General features: G+C 43.0%; 1 protein-coding gene across 5 annotated transcripts in view; it reads right to left on the minus strand.

Annotated features, from left to right (window-relative positions):
* Positions 1 to 26,343, minus strand: part of TGFBR3 (transforming growth factor beta receptor 3) — a 198,949-nt gene that overhangs the window by 96,612 nt on the left and 75,994 nt on the right. For all 5 annotated transcript variants that reach the window (XM_090046671.1, XM_090046672.1, XM_090046669.1 and 2 more), the window contains one exon: positions 22,004 to 22,188. In XM_090046671.1, the coding sequence (XP_089902797.1) occupies positions 22,004 to 22,188 (185 nt within the window). The remainder of the gene's footprint in view (positions 1 to 22,003; positions 22,189 to 26,343) is intronic.

Below are 26,343 nucleotides of genomic sequence, written 5' to 3' on the forward strand. Positions count from 1 at the left end.
TTAACATGTTTTAGAAAATACTGAGCATGTCTACAAATGGCCATTTAAAAAAAAATAATCACACAGTATTTTATTTTAAAAACCTCAGAATCAGGAGTTTTCTTCCTGAACAAATACAGTAGAATTGTATAACAGAAAAAAAGCCAGAAATGGGAATTACCTCAGAGCTAATAGGACATGAATCACATGCAACTAAGCCCTAAGGTCAGGTACAGACTCTACATTTTTACCCGTATAAGTGATCAGAAACTGGTCTAATACCCACAACAGAACAAAAGTTCAGCACACACAGACTGGCTTAAAAATGGCAGAACAGTTTAAAATCTACCCCCACCCAGGTTAATTTGTGTTCTGTTCACTACTGATTTAAACTACACCGGTTACAGAAAATCATGCAACTCAGACTGATTCTACCTTAGGTTTTTAGAATGTCTGCATCTAGCCTAAAGAACCACATTTCTCAATTTAGTGTGATTATTCATGTAGGGAACACTATATAAAGTGCTTGCAGGATGAGGGCCAGCAGAGCAGCTACAAAATATTTCCAGGGAAAATATAACACCAATAGGTTTTATATATACATATTTTCAAGTTAAACAGTTAAACAAGTTCTTGCAGGAAATCTGTTGGTGGAATTTTAGAGGCCTCCTTGATAATTTAACACAATAAGGCTATAATTTAGCCATATTTTTATGAAGACAATAAGGCCACTTGTTAAAAAGATCTCATTATTTGCTCTGGTTCTCAGTTAGAACATATTTTAACATAATTATGTGAGAGCAGTAAAAGATGTGAAGGGGAGATACATAATGCAAGAGAAATTGACCAGTATGGCAATTCAAGCTGCAAGGCTATAGAGTCAAGGTTATTTCAAGCACAAAGATAGAGCTGCATGTTATAGTGTTTTCCCACTGTACAGTTCTGAACCATCATCAAATCAATCCTAGCGAAGTTAACAGCTATTACTCTTATGCTCATTACGTGAATGGTAGATAAAACACTGGGTATGATAAAAACAGTTCTGTATTTTAAAAAGTGTCCAAGCGACTGTTAAAGAGACACTGTCATAAACTACTTTTAATTTGTTTATGAAAGTTGCCTAGATTTCAGATGCTACACTCAGCCTAAAGACTCACATTATTTTTGAAATGTTACCACTGAATTCATTTTTCTTTTTTCTTTGTTTTTTTAAAGAAAGTTTTTCTTCTCCCCAGGTGCTGTATGAAGTCTCAGACAAACAAGGGAAATTGACTAATTGATTATGGAAGGGAAATAGTGAAACTGAACATGCACCAAGTGTTGTCAAATGCACAAAGTAAAACACATTAAAAATATGATAGCATTTTTCCTCTTCTAGTCTCTTCCTGTTGTGGTAATATTATGTACAACTTGTCAAATGTAGAAAGATGTATGATTTTTTTCCATCTAGTGGTGCTCCTTTAAATCAGGACTGATGCAGGAGGTTGAAAGAGGGAATTTCTTACTCGTGGGGAAATTATCTGACTACTGTCAACCTGTTGGTTCAAAGAGCTACTCCAGACAGGAATATGAACTGACAATGAGAAGTGCTACCTTAAAAACAATAAAAAGGTTAAGAAAGAGTCAAAAGCTGAATTGGAACCTGCTCAACCTATCCATGTTGTGAATGTGCCCCTAGAGCTTTCACAACTTTCTAAATCACTTTTCCCATTAAAAGGGCAATTGAAGAAAAAGGAGCAATCATCAAAGTTCTGGTATACACTACAAGTTTTGCTGCATAGCTATGTTGGCTATGGGTGTGGAAAGATCACATCTCCTTCCTGATGCAGTTCTGCCAACAATATTCCTAAGTGTGAACGCTGCTATGTGGGCAATTATTTCAGCTGGAGAGCCACTTAAGGAGTTTTGGTAAGCTGTTGAGGGCTATAAGGATACACCTCTTGTCAAACTGTTAAGCCCTGTCCCTTGAGCAGTGTCCTGCCCCCTGACTGCCATCTTGGGACTGGAAGTTCCACCTCTAATCCCTGACCTTTCCCACCAGAAGTCTCTCCCCTTCCTCCAGAAGTACTCCTGAGGAGGTTGGGGGGGGGCGGTGTTGGTTGTGGTCTTGGAACTGGAAATCCCTAGTCACATGCTCCATGACATAAGGCCCACAGATCCAACACCAAACCCTGCCCCTCTTACCACCATGTAGGTCACAGAATCCTCTGCCCCTATCACATGGTCCCTGACATTAGAAGGTTCTCCCTTGACTGGGAAACACTTCCCCTATAGAAGGCCTGCCCGCTTGGTGTATGGCCTGCTCTTGGGGCCCCGGAAGTTCTACTTCCTAAGTGGAGTGTCAAGGCCTGGAAAAAAAATGAGAAAAATTGGGGGGGAAAAAGTTTTTTTTCCCCAATGACTTTTTGGGGGGGTTTTGGAAAAATTGAAAATTTTGGAGAAGTTAAAAAACCTCTTATGAAATATTTTCTTTTAGAATGATGAATAAAATGTTTAAGACAAGGCATTCATATATTGCTACCCTTTGTTCCCCCAAAATGTTTTCCAATAACTATGTAATAGGAAGACTTTTATGTAAGACTATCTACAGTATCAGATCATTACAATTCCTGTATCCAGAGGACAAGCACTACAGTATAACTCTCAAATGCAAGAACATATTGCATTTCTGCCCCTAGGGGGCACTGCCATTTTCACAAGAGAAGAAAGAAGGATTCAATGCCTTCTTTGCTTGTGGACTTCCTCTATTGTTGACTTTTGATCTAGAGATTGGTGGATCTGCTCCTGTCCTCCTGACCAGGCCTCAAAGGACTGGAAGTGGACACTGGCAGCAGCATCCATTTGTTCCTATAGAGATTCGAAACAAGGAGCTCATGAATGCTGTGTGCCCCTGGAGGCTGGGGAGGGCATGGCAACTGCCCACAGGCAGTGGCAATGGTGTCGGCAGCAGGGGTGTGGTGGTGGCAAGTGGAGAGATTGCGCAAGTGGCTGCGGTGGTGTTGGCAGTGGAAGGAGAAAGGGGGAGTAGCGAATGCTGACCAGCAGTCAGCAACCACCTGCAAACGCCACTGACAGCATCAGTGGTGACCAGCAGCTATCGGGGACCACCTGCAGACGCCGCTGGCAGTGTCAGCGGCGGGGGGGAGTAGGGGGGAAGGGGTGGTGAGCGGCAACCACCCATAGGCACCATCAGCAGCATTGGAGTAGCTTTTCGTAGGGGGTGCACCAGCATGCACCCACTACACATCACCAATGAAAGACCTTATTGCCCTGCTTTCTCAAAAGTCTCAGGAGAGGAGACAGACCAAGTCTAAAGGTTTTGGAACTGGAAGGAACCTGCCTCCTCCTGGCCCTGTGACCTTGAGATCCACAGAAGTACAGAAGCAGCACAAAGGAGCTGAAAGAAAGTATACTTCTTTATTGAAAGGTAAGAGTTTAAATTTCTCTGAATTCATTGTATTAAACTATATTTTAGCTGCATTAGTATTTTCATAACCTATGTAATTCATAATTGAATTCCTACTAATCTAATGTTGTGTGACAAATCACACAACCTTAGCAGTGAGGTGAAGCCTGCAGGGCAGGGAAGTTGTTCACAGTTAACTCTGAGGAGGCTTCTCCATCCATTACTAAATTTATACATCCTGTAGCTTAGTGTTTATATATGGAAGCAAGCCACTAAATTACATTTTTCTTTTTTCTCCCTCATCAAAATGATGCACCAACTTTTAGCATATGGAAGTATTTCCACACTGCAAGTAATCCTGTGGAAAAAAAAAAATGTGATTTGCTTATACTGTCAAATGAAATATGCATTTCCAAATGCTACTAGGATGACCAAACACATCTTGTATGTAAGAAGTGTTCTGCAAATATTAAAAAATCCTTCATGGGTGTAAGTGAGGAGGAGGTAGATCGTGATGATGGAAGTGCAAGTAGCTCTTTCCAACATTCTCAATCCAGAAGTCCTCCTACTGTTGCTGCTGCTGCTTCTTCTATAACATCAGCATCACAAAAGGATGCCCAATCAACATCCTTAAGTAAACAAATATTGCAACCAACTATATACAAAAGACTCTCAATAGCTTCACTTGTAGACAAGATAATACCTGAAGATCAGGAAAAAATTGACCAAGCTCTTCCAAGATCAATATATTCTTCTGGGATGCCATTGTCAATAACTGAAAATGTGTACTGCCAGGAAGCTTTTAAATTACTAAGACCATCATACTGTTTGCCCAGCAGACATTCTTTGAGCAAGCCTCTTTTAGAGTCAGAATATGAATGTGTAATGCAATCTGTGCAAGGAAAAACTCAACAAAGCACTGTGTCTTGTAGTACTTACAGATGGATGAACAAGTGTGCGGGGAATCATAAACTTTGTAATAACAACACCTCAACCAGTTTTTCACCAAAGCATTGAGCAGGAGAGAACAGGCATACTGCAGAATATATCAGTAGTAAAATATGTGAAGCCCTACAGAAGATTGGGAGTGGTAAAGTATTTGATTTGACAATGCAAGTAATGTGAAAGCAGCATGGGAGATCATAATGGATAAATATCCACATATTAGTGCAATAGTATGCGCATCTGATGGGCTAAACTTGCTTCTTAACAACATCATGAAGTTGGACATTTTGCAAAAGATCTATAGAAGAGCAAAAGATGGGGTGGAGTGGTGATCTCATTTGAAAGTTTACTGAAAAATAAAGAAGCTCTTCAAGAAACAGTAATAACTGAGGATCTTAAAGTACCCAGAAGTGTAAGAAACACTGTACTTAATGAGGATGTCTTCTAGGTTCAGCTGCAGAACTCCCTGAAGATTTTAAAGCCAATTTCTTCAGTATTCACTGCATCTGAATCAGACAGGGCACTTTTGTCAGATATTCCTTACCATATGACCCAGATAAAATCAACTGTTTTTGAGAATCTAAGTGGATCTCTGCTTACAAGTACAGAAGAAAAAAAAAAGTGAAGGACTTTATTAACAAGCAGGAAGGATTTTGTTGCCAGTTAATTCATGCTGCTGCAAATATCTTGGATCCAAGATTCAAAGCCAGAAATGTTAGTGATGATAGCACTGCTACTGCACTTGACTGATTACAAAACAAGCAACACGCTTAGGACTTCATGTTGGAAAGGTACATTCAAATGTTGCAGAATATATAATATCTTCAGGTATTTGGTCCAGGAATGCAGTCTGGGACTCTGCCAAGCATACCTCTTCTGCAACATGGTGGCAAGGCCTTTGCACAACACAGCCTATGGCTCTTCTTGCTTCTGACCTGCTTCAGATTCCTCCATCTTCTGCAGCATGTGAAAGAAACTGGTCTATGTTTGGAAATACTCACACCAAATCAAAAAATAAACTAACATGTGAAAGAGTAGAGAAGCTTGTCTCAATCCAAACAAACCTTCAGTTTTCAGGAGTCCATGAAGATGGTAAAAATGAAGGATCAGAAGAAGCAGAAACTGCTGATAGTGATAGCTCAGAAAAAAATCAGACTGATTAGACAAAGTTTCATTGAAAACAAATTTTGCTACATAAGTCTTGGTTTTTTCTCTCCCCTCTTTCTCAGCTCTTTTTCTAAAAACGAGTGCTTTCTGTATCTGCTTAACACTGTGGAGGGGCCTTAATCCAGAGTACATAATAACTTTCTTTGTTTTACTATAATGTTGATGGTTTCTTCTATTTTCAACTTTAATTTTTGCCTGCTTCTCATAAACTAGCAAAAATTAAGAGATGCTGGATTCCTTAGTTCAGCAGCTTGCAGCTCCATATGTAACTAAAATTTTAAAATTTTAAAGTAAATTCAATTAGTAAATTTGTAATTGTCTGAATAAAATATACTTTTAAATTTAATAAATATACCAAACATGATAATTTTATGAGCAAACCAAGTTATACATAATATATTTTATGTTCTTAAAGTAGCAAAGTGAATTCAGATCTGTAAAGGGTGCTAAGAAAATAAGTATTGCATATTTCAATTTTTCCCAAAATTTCCGTTTTGTACCCCCCCTCCCCCCCGTTTTTTTCCCATGACTTCCACATTCTTGGAAGTTTTACATCTCTACCCCCAGGCCACAAGGCACAGGCATAAGCCCTTTAATAACCTGCCCCATCACCCTCAACCAATCAGTGGGAGTTTCAGGGGAATCGGACCTAATTGAGAACAGTGCTGAATCAATCTAGTCAAGGGCCACACACACAAACTCTTTTTAAAAAAATGGCATTTTAACAAATTATAGATAAAAAAAATCATACACTAGAAAACAAATATATATTAACAATATTTTAATTTTACTTCAAAAAATATTTTTTGTCCTGAATTATGTTTGAGAAGTGTATACAGAGGGAATTGCATAATAGCTCAAAATAAAGGTCACCTGTGGCTATGGAGCCTGGGTGTGGGGGCAAGCAGAGCTTCCTAGTCCCTCAATGCTTGCTTCCCTGTCCAGCTGTGGCCTGAACAATAATCCTGAACAATTAGACCCTGGGGCGGCTAAAGCACCCTTCCCCCTGCCCCCACTACAAGTTGCCCACAGTTGTCTAGGTCCCCGCCCAGCCCCTCTTACATTTACCTGCAGGGAGCTGCTGCCCAGCTATGTCCCGTGCGGCCACACAGATGCATAGGGCCAGGCCAGGTCAGGCCAGGAGCATCCTGTGGGCAGGTGGTGGCACTGGGAGGGGTGGCTACAGGGGGGCTAAGATGAATTTTGGGGTGGCCATAGCTCCCAAGGTCCCCCAGCACCACCACCTGCCTGCAGAGGCTCAGTGCAGTGCTCCTGGCCCACCTACCCCCTCCCAGCCCGCCAGACCCGAGCCCTGCCCCACCCCCCCAGCCCTATTGGTGGAGGGTCCCTGCTCCTGGCTCAGAGGGAAGCAAACGAGAAAGCCACAGCTTTAAAACTTGGCGCCATCTTTGTCTCTCTGTTGGAAGACAAAAACAGCACCAAATTTAAAACCACAGCCTTCACTTCCCTGTTGATGATGATCCTGGGGGCCCTGAATTGGTAGTGGCCCCTAGGCCTGGGCCAGCTGGCCTATCCGTTAATCCACCTATGCATGCCAGCTGCACATGGTGGCACATAGCTGGGCCTAGCCAGGCCTGGATCACCCGTGGCTCCCAGCCCAAGTAGCCACCAGACCAGGTCTTTATACCAGCCACATATGGCAGCACAAAATGGGCCCCAGCCCTGCCTGGGTCAGCTGCACTTTGACTCTCATCAAGGGCAAAAGTCTTGCTGGGCAGAAACTTTCTCTCTCCAGCACCCCGTCTTGGGGCTGGGCAGTCGAGGCAGGCTGGGAAGTAGGATTTTGCTGCCTAGTAACGGGAGCTGGGCCAGTGCCTCTGTGCCAGCTTTCAGAAGGGCAGTGGCGGGTTGGAGAATTCTCCTCCAGAGGGCCACCCACAGACCAGACAGAATCAATTGGTGGGCTAGATCTTGCCTGTGGGCTTTATTTTGCCCACCCCTGAGCCAGCAAAAGAAGGCTTCTGTTGACTTGTTTAACTTTCTTTCCTTGGGAAGAGGGCATCAGAAAAAATCCCCCTCTGTTGCTATGTGCATCTCCACTAGGGGGCAGTGTGAATATAGCTATAGCACTGGCAGCTCTATAATACAGGCAAACTACAGTACTCCACACTATGCTAAATAGAAATTCATGAGGAAGGATGATTTTCAGGGAACTTGTGCCAAAAATCAAAATACAAACTTCAGCTTGAAATAGGGTGTGTGCAGGACCACTAGTGTAAGAGAGAAAAAGGTCTTTTTATAGCACAGCACTTTAAGAAAAAAAGCAAACCCCTAAAATGTAAAAACCTAAACAGAATCAGTGCCAGAGGTCCCGTTCTCATCAGTGTCCTAGGACAGAGGAAGTGCATGCACTGAAGAAGAAACTAAGCATCTGTAAAACAGGGCCCAGTTTCAAGCTCAAACAGGTTATTTAAAATGAGTCACCAAACACCCCCCTCCCCTCAACACCAGAAAAAAAGACTTGGGCAATTACAAAAGTCACTCTGACATTTTTCTTTAGTCCTTTAGCCCTTTGTGGAGTCTCTTGGCAATAATTTCACAGCCACTTTCATCTGTCTTTGTGAAACTATGTATAGTTTCTATTTTCTGTTTACAGCAAACCATTCCATTTCTAAGAATGTAAAAATAGTAGAGGTTTTACACAGAACTGTCTACCTCATGAGGATTCATTTCTGTTTCTTTAAGAGTATACACTCATCAACTGATGCTTCTGCTGGACACCACGCTCTAAATAAACAGACTGTTCTGGCGGACACAAAGCTTCCTCTGGAAGTTCTGGAGGGTAAAACTTGAAAAGTCTGCCAAATTCAATGACCAGCAACTTATGAGCTGACTGAAAACAACCTACAAAAATTTCAATCCAGAGCAAACAAGATGAAAAAGCCACATTAAAGGAGGCTAGATTTCTCTGCAGGCATGAATATCTTGAAGTGCTCCTAGGGCCAAAGGAGGGAGGGATCGGCTAGGAGAGCTTCTTTGACAATAGCAAACCACTGCCTATTACTCAAAGCAGTTAAACTAATTTGACCTAGCACTTTATTAGCTACATGGAAGTTACTGCTTTCCCCAGAACTATTAGTTATACAAGTATGGCACTGTATTGGAAAGAGAAAGTCAGCAAGGCTTAATATTGGGAACGAAAGCAAATAGGTTCTACGCTACAGCCCTTCTTTATGTGAGACAACTCTCATAAGTCAAACAAACTACTCCTGCCAAGTAAGGACTGGAAGTTCAGACTTATTAAAGGGGACAGTCCTGGTTATTTTGAAGATTCTGACAAAGGATTCATTTACAAATGCCTAAATATTCAGATAAGTCAGAGAGCTGGACAGTAGGCTCCAAGAGTGTGCTCTGGGTTCTTTCAAATCTTTTAGGAGCAATGACTGGTCAGAGCGAGAAGAGATTTTCATAGAGTCCCTGCAAGAAGAGCTGGCCTTATGTTCACTCTGTATGAGTGGATGTTCCAAAGCAGAGTGAAAAATTAATCAACATCCTAAAGCAAAATTGCTGAGTTTCTATTATTAGGAGTTTGGTAAATCAGAGATGTAGTATACTTTAATACAGCTATTTTAGGACAACAGAAACAGCACATACAGTACTTGTGTACTCAATATCAGATTCAGTGAGATCTGGGGGGAGGATCAGGGTCAGCCTGCCAGCCTGGAGCTGTTCTGACCAGGCTCAATGTGCTCTAGAGGGGCTGGCTGGGGTGTGAGGATGCTTCAGCATGGGGCTAACCAGAGCTAGCCCACGCTGAAGCACCCTCATGCCCCAGCCAGCTGAGTTGGCATCTACATGTGCATTGCTGTGCACGAAAAAACTCCATAGCAGGTTAGTACTTATATTTACCTGCCTGCTCCCGTATTACCATAATAGTATTTACACGCACTACCTGCTGTGAAGTTTATTAGTTTCATGTGCCCTAATAGGAGCACATGTGTAGACGCTGAGACATCTATTAGTCAACTGCACAGTAAACATCTTATGTAGACGCACCCATTGCCCTCTGCTGGACTCTCTCCAATTTGCCCACATCCTTTCGGGGGGGGGGGGGGGAGGGGACTGGACACAGTACTCCAGATGTGGCCTCACCAGTGCAGAAAAGAGGAGAATAAATCACCTAAATCTTCTGGCAATGTTTCTGCTAATGCAGCCCAGTACATTGTTAGCCTTCTGCTCAACAGGGGCACACTACTGTCTCATATTCAGCTTATTGTCAGCTCACTGTAACTATTTTCAGATCACTGTAATCCTTGGGTCTTTTTCTGCAGAGCTGCTGCTTAGCCAGTTGGTCCACATCCTGTACCAGTGCATGGGATTGTTCTGTCCTAAGTACAGGACTTTGCATTTGTCCCTACTGAATCTCATGAGATTCCTTTTGGTCCAATCCTCCAATTTGTCTAGGTCTCTCTGAAATCTAGCCTTACCCTCCAGCGTATCTACTACTCCCCCCAGCTTGGTGTCAACTGAAAACTTGTTAAGGATGCACTCCATCCCATCTTCCAGGTTACTGATGAAGATACGAAACACGACAGGCCCCAGAACTGATCCCTGGGACACTCCACTTGATACTGGCTGCCAGTTAAACATTGAGTCATTAACTACTACCCTTTAAGCCCAACAATCAAGCCAATTTTCTAGCCACCTTACAGTCCATTCATCCAACCTGTACTTCCTTAGCTTGCTTGCAGGAACATTGTGGGAGACCGTATCAAAAGCCTTGCTGAAGTCAAGACAGATCATGTCCACAGCTCTCCCAGCATCCACACAGCTAGTCAACTCATCATAGATGGCAATCAGGTTGTTCAGGCATGATTTGCCCTTTGTGAATCCTTGATGAGTGTTCCTAATCACCTTCTGCTCCTCCAAGTGCTTAGAAATGGATTCCTTGAGGACCTGCTCCATGATTTTTCCTAGGGACCGAGGTAAGGCTGACTAGTCTGTAGCTCCCTGGATCCTCCTCCTCCACTTTCTTAAAAATATTTGCCTTTTTCCAATCATCTGGGATCTCTCCTGATTGCCAAATAAATGGCCAGTGGCTCTGCAATTGCATCAATTGACCCCCTTAGCACCCTTTGGTGTGTCATGCCTGAACCCATGGACTTCTGCATGTCCAGCTTTTCTAAATAGTTCCTAACCTACTTTTATATCACTGTTGACTGCTCTCCTCCTCCTCAAACTGTGCTGCCAGGTAGCTGTCTGGGAGCTGACCTTCCCTGTGAAGACTGAGGTAAAATAGGTATTGAGTACTTCAGCCTTTGCCACATCATCTCTCACTAGGTTGCCTCCCCCATTCAATAAGGGACCCACACTTTCCTTGATCTTCCTCTTGTTGCTGACATACTTGTAGAAACCCTTCTTGTTACCCTTCAAGTCTCTTGATAGCTGCAACTTACTTTTGCTCTGGCTCCGACAAGGCTCCAGCATGTGTTTGCTCTGGCCCCAACCTAGCCCAGTAACAGCTGGAGCCAGAACAAACATGTGCTCTGTGTCTCCAGTTGGAGTACAACCAGAGCCCTGCTGCAACCAAAACAAGGGTAAGCAGTGGGGGTGGGGGAAGAGGGAGGAAGACACCAGGGGGTTCAGACAGCAGAAGGCAAGGGGGCAACAGACAGAGGTCAATCCGCTTGACTGCCCCACCACCTGCCCCCTCACTGCCACCATCATCATAATAATAATGTATTATTATTATTATTATTATTATTATTAACAGTTATCTAATTATTCATGAAACCAGAGCTCATCATCAACACAACATTAATGACAGAACACTGAAATTTTAACCATCAGTATGAACATCTCAATAACATCCATTTATAAGCCACCAGGGAAGCTCTTTCCCTTTGTGAGTCCAGGAAACCTAGACCACAAAAAAGCATGCACGATCATTGGTGACTTTTAGCCACGGTGTTACATGGCGTTGCAATGAAAACGACGCATATGGCAACTTAGTTGAGATGTAGGATGAGGCGTATCACCTAAGCCCAACCCATGACTCAAAGCTACCTGGTTTTTGACTAGCTCCTGAAAAAGACAAAGCTACAATTCAGACCTCAGCTTTGTTGACAGCAATATAGAAGTTATGTGCAAAAAAGATGTGTTAGAGACCATTCCCCATCCACAGCACAGACCAATCACTATCAATATCACAGCTACCATAACTCCAAATACGATACCAATGCACAGATGCTTCAATTTTGAGAGAGCAGACTGGAGAGGCTTTTCTGAAGACCTTGACAAAAAAGTGACACACAAACTAGTTTCACAAATGCACTGCACAAAACTGAATCCAAGAGGTATATAACTTGAGGATGCAGAACTGAATATATACCAGGTTTACTCCCATGCTATCAGCTGAATACAAAAAAATACCAGTATGGTTTCAAAGAGATGGTTTCTCAGAAGACACTATTGCAGCAGGGTCAGCCCTGACTAACAAGCTGCAAGAAGAAAGGAGATAGAAATGGAAAGAATTACTCAAAGGAAAAGATGACCCACACTAGCAAGGAAGCACAATTAATTATTTGCAAGCCAAGTAACAACCCAATGAAGATACAGCAATGCCACAACATCAGAGCCAGCCAGGTGGCTCAAAAGCTTCTACTCAATGGCAAAGCTTCAAAAACAAAAACAAAAAACAGCACAAAATATGGATTAAATGGCAAACTGATCTAGAGGACAATCAGTTTATCATGCCATACATAATGGATGAATTTGACCCCTGAATAAGTCACTTGAAGAATGACAAAGCAGCTGGACTCAATGCTTGATTTGCTCCGTGCATATATCACATCACTTTCCCACAATCAGGGTATAATGCCTTTTTAATAAGTGCTCATCAACTCTTAGAATACCTAAGCCAGATAATTATTTTGGGCAGAGGGCTGCTTACTGAGTTTCGGCAAGCCATCAAGGGCCACATGACAGGCAGCCCAGGGCAGATAAATATTCATTTTCTAAATGTTTTAGGGGCCCTGTGGGCCAGATAGTATGGCCTGGCGGGCCGCATCCGGCCCCGAGGCTTCATTTTGACCACCCTTGACCTAAGCTATGGTAGCAAGCCTGTGTAATAGCACTATTAAAGCCAGGGAAGGATGCCTCTGGTTCAGAGAACTTTTAGAGCAGTGTCACTCCTGTCCCATTTTTATCAGCTTTACGAACACTTCATCTCAATTGCCTTTCACCTCATATTGAACAACATCTAATACCAGAACAATTCCTGTACTAGCCAAATAGTAAACATCACCTAGAATACAGAAGATGGATTCAAGAAAGGGTTGATAACAGGTGCTGTGTTTGTAGACCTATCAGCAGCATATGACACAGTGAACCATTGAAACCTGCTTGCCAAAGTCTATGATACGACACACGATTACCACCTAGTCCAGCTCATCCAATCTCTTTTGGAAAATAGACATTTTTAACTAGAACTGCTCATGAAACAGAGTCGCTGGAGATGACAATAAAATGGCTTTCCACAGGGAAGTATGCTAGCACCGATCCTTTTTAACAGTGACCAATGATTAACCCATACAGAGTAATATGGGGAGCTTCATATACACTGTTGATTTATGCATTGTGTCACAAGAGAAGGACTTTGCTTTTGTTGCAAACAAACTAATATATACACTGAGCAACCTCTCAGATTCCTACAGTAAGAACCAGCTTTACACCAACCCAGCCAAGACAGGTCACAGCTTTTCACCTACACCATAGAGAAGCCAAGTGGAAATTAAACATCACCTGGGATGGAACCCCCACTGACTAATCACCCAAACCCTGCGTGCTTGGGGATTACACTAGACTGAACACTTACCTTCAAAGTACATGTAGAAAAGACAAAAGGGAAAGTCAATGTCCACAACAACATACTTCAAAAATTGGTCACCTCAAAGTGAGGACCAAAACCAGCTATATTATGAAGCACTGCTATTAGTTTGTGTTACTCCACTGCACAGCATGGATGTCCAGTGTGCAATGATCAGTTCATGTCCAAAAACTAAACCCAGTTCTAAACAACAGCTGTCATGAAACAACAGGATATCTAAAGCCAAGACTAAAAGATAGCTTGTATTTACTGGCTTGCATTGTACCACCTGATATTAGAAGAATGGTAGTGAGCCAACAAGAAAGATCAAGGCAGATGGAAGACCCCAAGCATCTGCTCTGTGGTCACACAGATGTAACTAAATGGCCTAAAGTGCAAAAGAGTTTTCTGACCAGTGTTGCACCCTTGGATACAACAGGTGACAAGGCATGACTGAAGTTATGGAAGGAAAGATTACGTGCAATCAGGTTCTCTGAAATGGACCTAGAACCTCAAGAGGACCTTCCCAGAGGGGCTGATCTAGACTGGCCAAAATGGCAATGCCTGAATCATCTCCACACACAAACTGGAAGATAAAAAACAAACATGATCAACTGGGTCTACTCTAGTGACACAAATACATACAAGTGTGGTAAAGTGCACACTGGAGGCACCTGCTTGTCTGCTGACTCCTTGGTGAGACCAGCATGAAGGAGGATCTCACTGCAGCAATGGAAAAAGCCATCACGTGTGCACAGTTCTGGGAAAGCATCTAGTTTAGGGTTGACTAACCTGCAGCTCTGGAGCCACATGCAGCGCTTCAGAAGTTAATATTCATCTCCCTGAATCTTTGTACATGGTGACTATCTTCTATTTAGAAGCCATTTAAAAGCTGGTCACTGTGTGCTTGTGCAAAGATTCAAGGAGACGCATATTAACTTCTAAAGAGCTGCATGTGGCTCCAGAGCGGCAGGTTGGCCACCCCTAACCTAGTTTATGACAAAAACACGAGAAGAAAATGATTGGGGGGTATTCTTAAATTCAGAGTCATCTTGGATTTGAGTAAATACAGTATCAAGATTTAGTGAGGAAAAACTGCTGAGAAGCACAAGAGAAGAATGACAATTAGATGCAATAATACAAAGGATGGGAACTGAGGGTACCTATCTACAAGCTCTGGGATTGGGGGGAGGCATTTTAATTAGGGCAGCTCCCAAGATTTGCTCTAATTAAAACGCCACAGCGTCTCACGTACTCAGCATCCCACACTTCATATTGGCTGCGGGGGGGGGGGCTTAAAATAAAGCTTGTCAAATGAGCTTTAGTTAAAGTGCCCCCATCACCACTTTGAAATGTGAGACACTGAATACATGAGACATTGCAGCACACTGGAGTTCTAATTAGAACACTCCAGCAGATTTGGCTCTGGTGCATACTAGTCAGGCACCCTGAGACACCGAATAGTGAGTGGACAAACTCATACTGCAATAATGTAACCAATAAAATAAAATAAAATAAAATAAAAAGCTGTTGCAATAGAGTAACCCAGATAACTCAAGGTCTTGATTATCAAACCCTGATTATTTTCCTCCCAGCATGTTATGCAAAGTAACCCTGGAGAAGAATGACAGCCCTTATGCCCAGGTCAAAATGTTTTCCCTGCAATCAGAATAAACCCCTCCCCTCCCATCCCGTCCCCTCTCCCATCCACCCCACCTCATACCAATGCTCTATCTGAAGGCTATAATTGTTCCAGAACATGATGTCTGGATATAGAAGGAATTACTTTCCTCAATTTAGCCTTGGCAAGCCTGGGTATATGTACATTCTGTGATACAAGGGAGATTGTTCTAAAAGTAAATAAAAATAAAAAACAATAAAAAAAACTAGAGGGGAACCCAGATAAGATCAAGGATCACAAGAGAATTTAAGATCTTATTCAGGGACATTAAAGAAATGTAATAAGTACAGCCTTGAGGAATGATGAAAAGAGGAGTATGATACCTGTCTGAACACTTGAAGATCCTGTGATATAGAAGAAGAGCAGCAAAGCAAGGGAAATCGCATGAAAATATAACAGAAACATGTAAAATTCAAAGCATTCCTAAATCTTTTTAAGACCTAATCCTACACATACTTGCATACTGTGGATAGTACCACTGAAGCCAATGGAAGTATGTACAATGTACGTATGTGTACATTTCTGGAAGATCACAGATTAACAGAGATGCTGATTAGGCAAGAAGATAATTTACAAAGGAAAGGCATCAGACCACCAACATCAACAGGTAAATTTTCAAAAGGCTTTCCTCAGCTTCCGTTTATGTTCACACAAAACAACATCCAAGTTTATACATGCCTGTTCTATACATTTCTACAAGCATATTCAATAATCTAAAAGCTCAGGTTAACCCAGTTCTCAGGCTACTTTAGCTTTTGTACCTGTAAAGTGTATAGAAACTCCCAGTGTGCATATATGCAATCTGAAGGCTCTACACTTATTCCTAAAGGTGTTTTTGTGATTGCTGAAGTAAACACATGAGACTGACGAAGAGGAAAATCCAGTCTGCGCCCAGAAGAATAGCGGATATGACCCAGGATTTCTTTCCAGCATCATTTTCAAAAATTCTCTAGTGCTAAAAACAGAATTACTTTGCTAAAGAAAGAATAATAATCAGCTCCCGTCAACATGTAATTCTACAGACAATAGCACAGTGTGATAAATATTAGTTCAGGATATGTTGTTAAGGTCTTGCAGTGGAAATAGTTTATCAGTTGGGTACTCAGACTTAGCAGTATCTTTCCCAAGTTCACTTTTACTACATCTAGAAATTTGATTATTTTTTTCTGGATATATTTTGGCTGAAATAATTTCTTCCATTATTTTATGACTGTTTTATGAGTGTGATTAAGACCTGTTCAGCTTGGCTGATACTCTCCACTGCTAAGTGACTACAGCCTAGTTAGGTCACTTTTAAGGTCAAATTAACCCCTCAAGGAGGTATCTTATTTTAAGGGTCTGTTAAATTCTGCTCTGTGTTGTATAGTTATTTTTGTGAGATAATACTTTATTTACCTGAATCCAAGATAGCACTGACTTTGAGATGACATCCCAAAGTTAGTTTCTATACATGAAAACTTTATAAATTTTTGTTATAATATTCCACATGTAAAATCAAATTATTGGAGAGTAATTTTAAATTCATCCTCTAGTGCTGTAAGGAAAGCAGTAGTGGGGGGCATGTGGTAGGGCAGACACTGGGGGAGGCAGTAAGAGGATAGGTGATGGTCAGAGCAGTGGGGAACAAGGAATACAGAGAGGGAAGGCAGCTTCTGCCTGCTTCCTGTCCCCTCTCACCCACTTGCATCCCCTTGTGCCTGCCTTTACCCCCACCCCTGCCCCAGCCTCAGGCCCCCACCACCCCGCTTTGTCTCTCTCCTCCTTGCAGCTTCTGCCCCTCGCCCTGCGTACCCATGCACTAGCAGGCTCCAGCAGCCTCGGGTATAGAGCATGACCCCAGCCCAGCACCAGTGTGGAGCTGGCACAGCTGCTATAGGACTGGGCTGATACAAAGCGGACAGAACTGGCCAGCACTGGAGCGAAGATAAGGGGGAGTGGGGAAGAGTGTGGGGTGCACAGAAGATGTGGAAGGGGAGTGGGCAGGGACAGGGAGGTAGATGCCCAAGGCTATGGGTGATGAGAGGCAGGAATCAGGTGGTGCAGAACAGGAAGCAGCTGTGGCTCTGGCACTGACCCAGAGGTGCAGTTAGAGCTGGAGCCAGAGCACCTTCACCACCTTGCATTCAATTCCAAGAGGGGCTTCCCCCAGCCATGTTAAATGGGGGAAAACCCTCATCTTGCAACTGAGTAAATACAGTACTTCAAAAACACACAAACACAGAGATTCATACAAATGCAACCAAGAGCAGAACTGAGCCCTTAATTGTCCTGCCTTCATTTAAAAAAAAAAAAACAACAACAACAAAAAAAAACCACACATTAGGCATCTATATCAGGCACAGCATCTTCAAGTTACTGAGGATGAGGATGTATCTGAAAACAATAGTGAATGCATTGCCAGGGGTTTTGATTTCATCTACTCGCATGCATTCAATTTTAAGTATACACATGAGATTAATTTTACATTTCTTTTCCTTTAGCCATTCCAATCATTAGCTGTGTGACTGCAACAGCGGAAAGAAGTATAATTGACAATTATGCTAAAAGAATCTTCCATTAAGATACAGTTTGGTAAGATGTGTTTTTCATCTTTAAATCATTTTAATTTTACCTATACACTGTGAAACTACACATATTAAGTAATTTTCAACAGCTCTCAAAAAGCAAGCATGATCTTCTTTATACAGGTACTAAAACTTAAGCAGAGAAGCAACCCAAAGCTAAAGAGAAAGGTATCATGAAATGTAAGATTTTGAATGTGAAGAGGTAGGTTCTGGTTCACAGAACAGTTCAGACCCCCTTCTCCTATCTACTCAACTCCCTCACCTTCTGATGAATATTGATCAAACAATCAGCCATAGCTATTAAGTTTATTACATGCACCCCCTGTGAAAAAGGCTGGTAAATTAGGAGGGCACAGGATATAAGGCACATCTGAAAAATGTCTGTGAAAGATTAGAGTTCATTATCAAGATTTTTTAAAGAGAACACCTTGATATTTTCAACAAATGAGATGTCACCCACCGTTAAAAAAAAAAAAACTAGGGTAGGGGAAAAATGCAGGAAAGTAAATAAACTCCTTGAAGACAGCAGCCATGATGTAACATGTCAGAACATGACCTTTTTATTTAGCAATTTTAACCTTAACACAAGTGATTGGCAGCTTAGCATTATGGTAAGCTGTAGCATACATCTAAAATACCATGTTTCCAGTCCAGCTATTATTTTCGGTTTGCAATGCACTAATAATTCCTGTTAATCTTAGCAGAAGTTTTATGTATGTGTCATGGAAAGAACAGACTCCCCTGAATGTTTAAGTCTGAGGGAGCTTGTTTTCTACTTACTCTAAGCATGTGTCAAATTAAGTTATATTCATGTATATATGTTGTATATTTATGAGAACCTTGATAACTGTACTAGCATGTTTAATGCATGAGCTGTATGAGGAATTTACTGCAGGAAGTTTACACTCTTCTCAGCAAGTAAGGAATGTGAAACCTAGGAACACCCGTTGTAAGACAAATTAAAAAAAAATAAAAATAATAATAAAAAAAGATCAGAAAACAAAAAAACCCCCATCAACACAACTCTAGTTTGAAGAATAAAGTCTTATATTCCATATCATCAGAACTTCAACAGATCACCAAATGCAGAGAAGATCTGTTTGAAATGCATCTTAAACACTGCAGCTAATCATCAATACATTTACAAAGAAAAAGACTTTTCTATTCCAGAAACCTGAGGAAGTATTTTATAGTAAACATACAAATCTCAGTCTCTGCTATCAGCATTTGCAGGCATCAGGAAATGCCCTAGATGGTGAAGCAATTTAACTTAACACAAAGTGATGGTTGCATTCCACTTCTAAGTCAAAAGGCCTATTAGACCTGATTTTTACAATGATAGAAGAGATAACATTTGCTCTGCTTTGTTTTCAGACTCTTATCCAATAAGTAAAATCTGATCTTTGAATTGTATACACTCTTCTGGTCTTTGCTGCTGCCAGCTAGCATTTCTCCAGCTTCCTGTTCATTTCAGAGTAGTCATCTCCCAAGGCCCCTGACAGATTTTATACTTGAGATGGAATTAACCTATTAATTAAGCCTTAAATAATAATCTGGTCACATGTTCAGGCAATTAATGCTGCAACAAAACATGAAACCAGCTGCAAAGTTATTCCATGAAATGTGCGTAATAATTTTGCACTGGTTTCCATCATGCTTTAACTTGGCATAGACCCTGCCACGTGTTCATGCAGCTTGATGTTGGCTGCATGGCTGGATTTAGTCAACATCTCTCCTGGCTCCAGGATGACATTAGAATCAAATGGCCCTTGTACAGACTCAGGGTTGAGACTGACAATCAGTAGAAGTCTCCAGTGCAATTCTGGGACTGAGACTAACAATCAGCTGATTGTTGGCATGGCTGGGGGAATGAGGGAAGCCCAAGGGCTTCCCACTGCTCAGACTTAAGACCTTGCACCAGACAGCTCTGGCCAGAGTGCCCTGTGTGGGGAAGCAGAACCCCAACCCAGGGTTTAAAGTCCCTAGCAGAGAAAGTCTCTGCTCCCTCACAGCAAGGAAGCCTCTGCTACCCTGCACCAAGCAGCTCAGCTATAGCTGTCCAGCACAGGGTCTCGACAGTCAGCTGACTGTCAGCCCTAGTCCCTGGAGAGCCCTGGGCCGCAAACAGGACTTGGCATTGTGGCAGGATTGGCAATCAGTTGATTGTTAGCCCCACATGCAGGCACCTGGCTTTCAATTTGCCAGCACAGGGGGAACCTGGCACTCCCTGCACTAGCAAGCTGTAAGAGCACTATTTGGATCTGATCCCAGATTCCAAAACTGTGCTTTATGTCATGCATGTATGACATGGCAAGAGGCATGAGAAGACTATAACTTTACGAGGGTTTAGAGAGATATTAGGCGGTTGAGAAGGAAGTTATGGGCTATATATTACAGATGAAAAACAGTGTTTGCCACAGAACATTTGTGTTATGTCATAGTATTCTGAAGAACAAGGTAGGATTTGGACAAACTATTTTGCTAACTTAAGTATGTGTGGTGGCACACACACAGCTTCTTTCTGCTGCAGGCTATTTTGCTCCAGAGTTAATTTATCTTGTGTAATTTTGTACAGATTATGAGAGAGCAGGAGGCCCAGTTCTGCACCCATCTTCCACGATTTTGTCTAGATTACAAGAACATTCTGTGGCCTTTCACACAGGAGACTTCCAGTGAAGTCCACAACAACTGCAGAAATCAGGATCTTGGAAAAGCAGACTTAGTTTCAAATTATAACATGGGTTTCATGCCCAGAAAATACAATTCTAACATAATAAAGGGCTACGTCTGTCTGTCTCTCTGTCCGTAACGCTTTTGGAGCACTCTGATTGGTTACCGAAACAAACAATCAGAATTTCCCAAGAGTGTTCTGGACAGGTGCCGGTAGTAGTGCACCACCATGACAGCAGGGACAGAGCAGGGGGCCAAACCCAATGCTGTTGGCTTCGCCCTCCCACCTCCCCCCCACCCCGCTCCCTGCAGGTGATGGCAGCATGGGATGCTGGCCATAGGGGATGGAGGGGCAAGCTTCTCCCCCTCCCCCACTCCTGGGAGGTGACAGCAGCATGGCGGGGAGGATGGCGGCATTCCATCCCCACCCATTCCTGATGGGCAATTGACTAGTGTACCTGTATCTTCCTAAGCATTTATACTGCACTCAGAGTGCTAGCCAAATGTTTCCCAAATTCTGTGATTGAAATACAAGAAAAGTCTCTACTTTTCTTGTCCAACCCTGATAGGGCTCGTACAAATTTATGTATTCACTGAGGTAGTGACTAGTCAAAAGTGGGTCTGGCATTCTGGCTGAGGGCAGGCAGTGAGGCTGAATTCTGAAAAAGAGAATGAATAACCTTTTTCATTATAATCAGGACTATAAATGTTTAAGTTCACAACAGTTGAAGTTTTAGGCGGTATATACAATATACTGACTACTAAACAGTCCCAACTACACGTCCATCAAGACAAGCGGCTTCCAGGGTTAAAGCTGAGCTTCCAGGATTAAAGCTGCATGGCGGAGCAGCCCCAAGAGGGAGGCAGCCAGCTCCGCATGCCCCATCCCATTCTCACCAGGCCGCGGTATAAAAAGGGTTGGGAACCACTGTTTTAAAACACTTATTTAAAACCCTAGGCTTAGGTTTTTTTTCTAATGCTACAAATTCTGCATATTATATAACTGCAATACTGAGTAGGTTGGGTTTTTTTTGCATAATATTGTAAGTACAAGAGCTAAGAACCTGAGCTGTCATGACATGAAATATTTTCCTTTCATTTCAGCACTCCACTTTGATCTGTTTTCAGAGTAAACAGCAGTATTGCACAGTTAACATTAAGAATTTTCTTCCGATGCTGCTGCCTTCATAGCAGCTAGAATTAAATTTCTCCCCAATCCCTCTGAATGAAGCCTACATAAATAAGTAATTCCACTGTGCTTAAGAACTACTGTAGTCAGCAACACTTGCGCTCTGAACTACAGCCCCCATCAGTTAAGAATTAAAGATGTATTATAGGGCAAAAGAATTTGAACGTAAATATTTGTTTACAGCCACTTTGGCAAAGATCCCAAAGTATTCATGATAATTTACAACACATTTAGCTAAATGATCTGGCTTTGAAGACAGCTGGTTCTGTGAACTCCTCTTCCAGAACAAAATCTGTTTCTTATTCACCACTCTGGGGGGTTTTTTATTAATTAAAGTATGTGGTGGTAAAAGGTGATGAATGGAATGAGTACTCTGAACTCCTAAAGAGATTCTATTTCTTCAACAAGCAAAGCATAGGTGCAAAGCAACAATGCAAATTCCATGACATTACCTGTAGCATTTCTGTCTGTTATTTTGAAAACTCTTTTTCAGCAAATTATTATTAAAAAAGAACATTTACAGCCATTTTTATAATTAACACCTTATTCAAAAAGTGAACAATCTCCTTTTTACCTCTCTTTCATGATAGCCAAGATCTTCCTCAGGGTTTCGGAGATTGAGGATATGCACCTCCTGGGGCAGACCTGTTGTGCCTCTGCTTGCACAGCCAGATAAGACAGTAAAGCTTTCCAGCAGGGCGTGAACCGGGTGGGAACTATTAACAGGTGATAGGGTACATTCATTCCTTGGCACAGGACCTGCAAATGAAGTCACAAATTTGCACCATTCAGAGAAAAGGAGCTACTGGGTAAATTACACACCTTCTAAACATTAATGATCTTTTTGATTATATAACTCATTGGAACACTAACAGAAGTTTCAATTTCACTATCTGCATCACCTGATAGAAAAAATTTCATCATCATAAATCAATTGTTTAACTTCCTTTACTTATTTTTTAATACTTTTATGCACTGTATCTTTCATTCGTCTCACTCTCTAATTATCTTCATTTGAAATAGGTTTTACTTTTCCTTTCCAAAATTAGTGGAAGGCAGTCTCTTCCTAAAGAAGGAAATTAAATGAGAAAGAAAAGAAAAGTAGAGAGAAAGGGGAGAGAGAGGGTAGAGGGAGGAGAATTGTCTTGTCTTTTATGTAGGTTATTTGTCAATGTCAACTGTCGTTATTACAAAACCTGAAAAAAATCACGATGCAATATGTCAGTGCAATATATGAACATAGCTAGGGTGCACTGCCACAATGCAGAGACATTTACCATGTGGTAAAATGAGTCCAAGTCTGAATTGCTGGGTCGATTTTGAGGTTGACCACAATTATCTAAACTGATAAGAGTTAGCTGGCCCACAACATAGTGTACGCCCTTTCAAATAATCACCACAGCATGATATAGTGCCATACACCTATGCAGTATGCAAGATGCTCTGAAGTGATATACCAAGATACCACAACAATCAGTAGCATAACTTATGGAGGACAAATGGGGCACTAGCCCCAGGCACTGACTAGCAGGGTGTGGGAGATAATAATGAAAAAGAGGATATAAGCTTGAATTATGACTTCTCAGCTTAGCACAGATTTGTGATTAGAAGAAACTGCTTCCACTGAGGACATTTTAAAACAAAGCAAGCACAAAGTTCATCAGAAATATGTTAGAGGTCTTCTTCTAAAATCTGGAACACATCCAGTTAGTCACTAAAAAACACTGGGCCCAAGATGTAATCAGCAAGCATTACTTTTTAATTCATTATTTGCACTGACCTATACTTTGCTTAGTAGAAAGAAAGCTCATTGAAGATACAGCTACCAACTAGCCATTTGCAAGTTAGCGTGTTGTAAAACAGTCTTTATCCAAAATGAGCAAAGCTGTTGAGAACAAGGAGACTCCTGCAGTGCCTTAGGTCATGCAGGCTGTCCTGTGAAAAGGGGCTGGTTCTTGAAACCCACTTAGACATACTACACATCCTGCCAGCTCCCAGAAAACTTGTTAAAGAAACTCCTCCAGGCATGAATTACAACACAAAAGAGGAACAAACAGCACACACTCAACAAGAGCATTTTGACAATAGCCCTGAACACAAACAGAGAAGGCAGTAAAAATTTGCATCTGTGTTCCTATTATTTGCATACCAGAATCTCACTGCTAGATGCTGCACAAAACACAGAACTAGAAGCTTTTCCCCCCATTTAGCCAAACCAGCTCTGCATCAGTGTGGAGGCAAAAGGGATTATTATATAGTCAGTATAATAAATACTTCCAAATTATATGCAAGACACTTGGGCAATGGGAAGAACAGGCCAATGACCAGGGTAGATTCAGGGTCTGTTACACAGCCTCTTTTCCAACTGCATCTATTTAAGAATCAAAGAAAACACAGGAAAATATCAATAGCTAAATGTTATGATGTTTGCTTTTGGTTTTCTTATCATAGAACAATTATAGCTCCCCATGACCCCTTCACTAACTAGGATGTGGGGACAGCTACCCCTGCAGCCACAGCTCCTGTCAGCAGGTCTCATCCTGTCTGGCAGGTGGGCATGATGGCTGTGTGATGGGGGGATGTGGGGTTTGAAGGAGGGGTTGGGGTGGGGTGTAGGGGGGATGTGGGTGAAACCTGTGAGGGGGCTGTCCAGAAGGGGTGGGTCCCCTGCCCCGCCACAGGGCACAAGTCCCCCACACACCCACACAGCACAAGGACTGCCTCTCCCCCACAGGGCCAACAGCTCCCTCCCCACACACACAGCAGCGGCAGCCACTGGGCACTCAGTGCGCCTAGCGCTCAGAGCCTCACATGTGGCCAGAGTCCCTAGCAGTGTGGTACAGCCCCAGTCACCTCAGACCCAGCACTGCTTGGGCCACTTGTTGCAGGACCAGCTCAGCACAGCACAGCACAGGGCCATGCATCTTGAGGCAGCCCCAGGCTACTCACACTGTCACCTGGGGTCCTACATCACTTGCAGGGACCAGGTATCATGCCAGGCTGGGTCCTGCCTCTGGCAGCAGCACTACTAGACCCACGGCATGTGCAGGAGGAAACCACATGGCAGGACCTGACCTAGCGTGGCCCACTAGCGTGCCTTTGCACAGGACAGAAAGACAGGGCTCCAGGATGCACAGCTCCTATGCAAAGGCATACTAGCTGCATTGCCTGGGCCAGGTTGGATCAGATCAGGTCAGGCACATTTTCCATGAGGCCTAGGCGGCAATATGTCATAGCCCATTGTAGGCACGGCACCATGACCATGCATCCTTATGGAAAACATGCCTGACCCAACCATGACCTGACCCAGGCCATGCAGTTAGCACATCTTTACACAGGAGCTGTGCATCCCGCAGCTGCACTTCCCGGTTCTGTGCAAAGGCGCACTAGTGGGCTGCACTGGGCCAGGCCAGGTCGGGTCCTACCACATGCTTTGTGGAGGGGCTCAAGTGGGAGCTGACACACACCTGCCTCTCCCATTTGTCCCCCTTGGCACCAGCAGCAGCAGCCAATATGGCTGTGGCCCAGTTGTAGGCACAGCCGGTGGCAACGTGGTGCTGTGTGACCCGGGCTCTGTACATGCTGAACGGACCCAGCCTGGCCCGCTAGCGCACTGCTTTCCCAGTCCTGTCCAAAGCCGTGTGCTAGTGGGCCAGGCCAGGCCTGGTCCATTCAACATGTACAGAACCTGGGTCACACAGCGCTGCGCCACTGCCAGTTGCACCTGTAGCTGGGCCACAGCCACGCTGGCTGGTGCCACCAGCACCAGGGGCAGGCATGTGGCATCCCCCACTTGAGCCCCTCCACAAACCCACCCACAGACCACACATTCCCCTACCACTCATCACACTCCCCACAACCCCCTGACGCTTCTCATCCCCCCTTGCCATGTCCCTATTTACCCATGACAGAGCCCAGGTCCCTATCCTTGCCACATTTCTGCTTCCCCTGCATGCTAAGGGTTCATGTCCCATGTGCTGGGGCAGCAGGAGCACCTTAGAGACACTCTGGCCAGGAACCAGAGCATCTCTCTGGGGGACTGGCTCCTGGGTTACCTCAGGGCAGGCATAGTCAGGGACCGTGCCCTGCCCTACTTCTCCCCCCATGTTTTATTTTGATACCCAGATATCCAGGTATCAAGTTTTGATCCCGCACTGCAAATATGCAGCACAGGGAATGTATTTTTGTTCCTAGCGCGCCTCTTGCTGCGTCTCAAATTGCTTTGAGATGTGGCAAAAGGCACATGTGGGCCTGTCTGGACATGCCCCCTCTATTTTAAAAGACCTCTCATTATCCTGTAACGATCTATTAATGTTCATACCATGGTCACCACCCTAGTATCTGAACACCTTCCCTCTGCTCAATAACATTATTTATTCAGCAAAGTGCCACTGGCATGATAGATACTTTCTAAATCCAAGAATTCCTGCTCTGAGCAGCTCACAAACGAAGGGACTACAACTGTGCCTCCCACTTCCCCTTCCCTAGATTAGCTGTTCTTACTCTTGGCTCCCTCATGGACTAATCTACTATCTGACTGTCTTCCTTCCCTCCTATTTCCTCCCTCTGACTAGGTGGTTAATTTCTTTCCCCTATGGGCTTGTACACTCCATGAAGAGTCTGTGTCCATAGGTCTGCAAAACCAAATTAAAAACAAAAACAAAAAAACCTCTTGTTGACACTACCAGTCTTGTAATTTATCATCCTAATACACCTTGCTCCTTTTGGAAAACTTTTAAACCACAGCTTCATCCAGCCTTGGCTTTACTGCCCTGCTGCTTTGCCACACATTGACTCTAGTCTAGATCTTTATCCACCAGCCTTCACATTCTTACTTCACCTACCTCAACTACACCAACACCATACCCAAATTAACATGATAAACTGGTAGTCTCATCCACCCAACTGACTGAT

The sequence above is a fragment of the Crocodylus siamensis genome, chromosome 5 (assembly GCF_052110815.1).
Source record: "Crocodylus siamensis isolate JL-2025a chromosome 5, ASM5211081v1, whole genome shotgun sequence".
NCBI lineage: Eukaryota > Metazoa > Chordata > Crocodylia > Crocodylidae > Crocodylus > Crocodylus siamensis.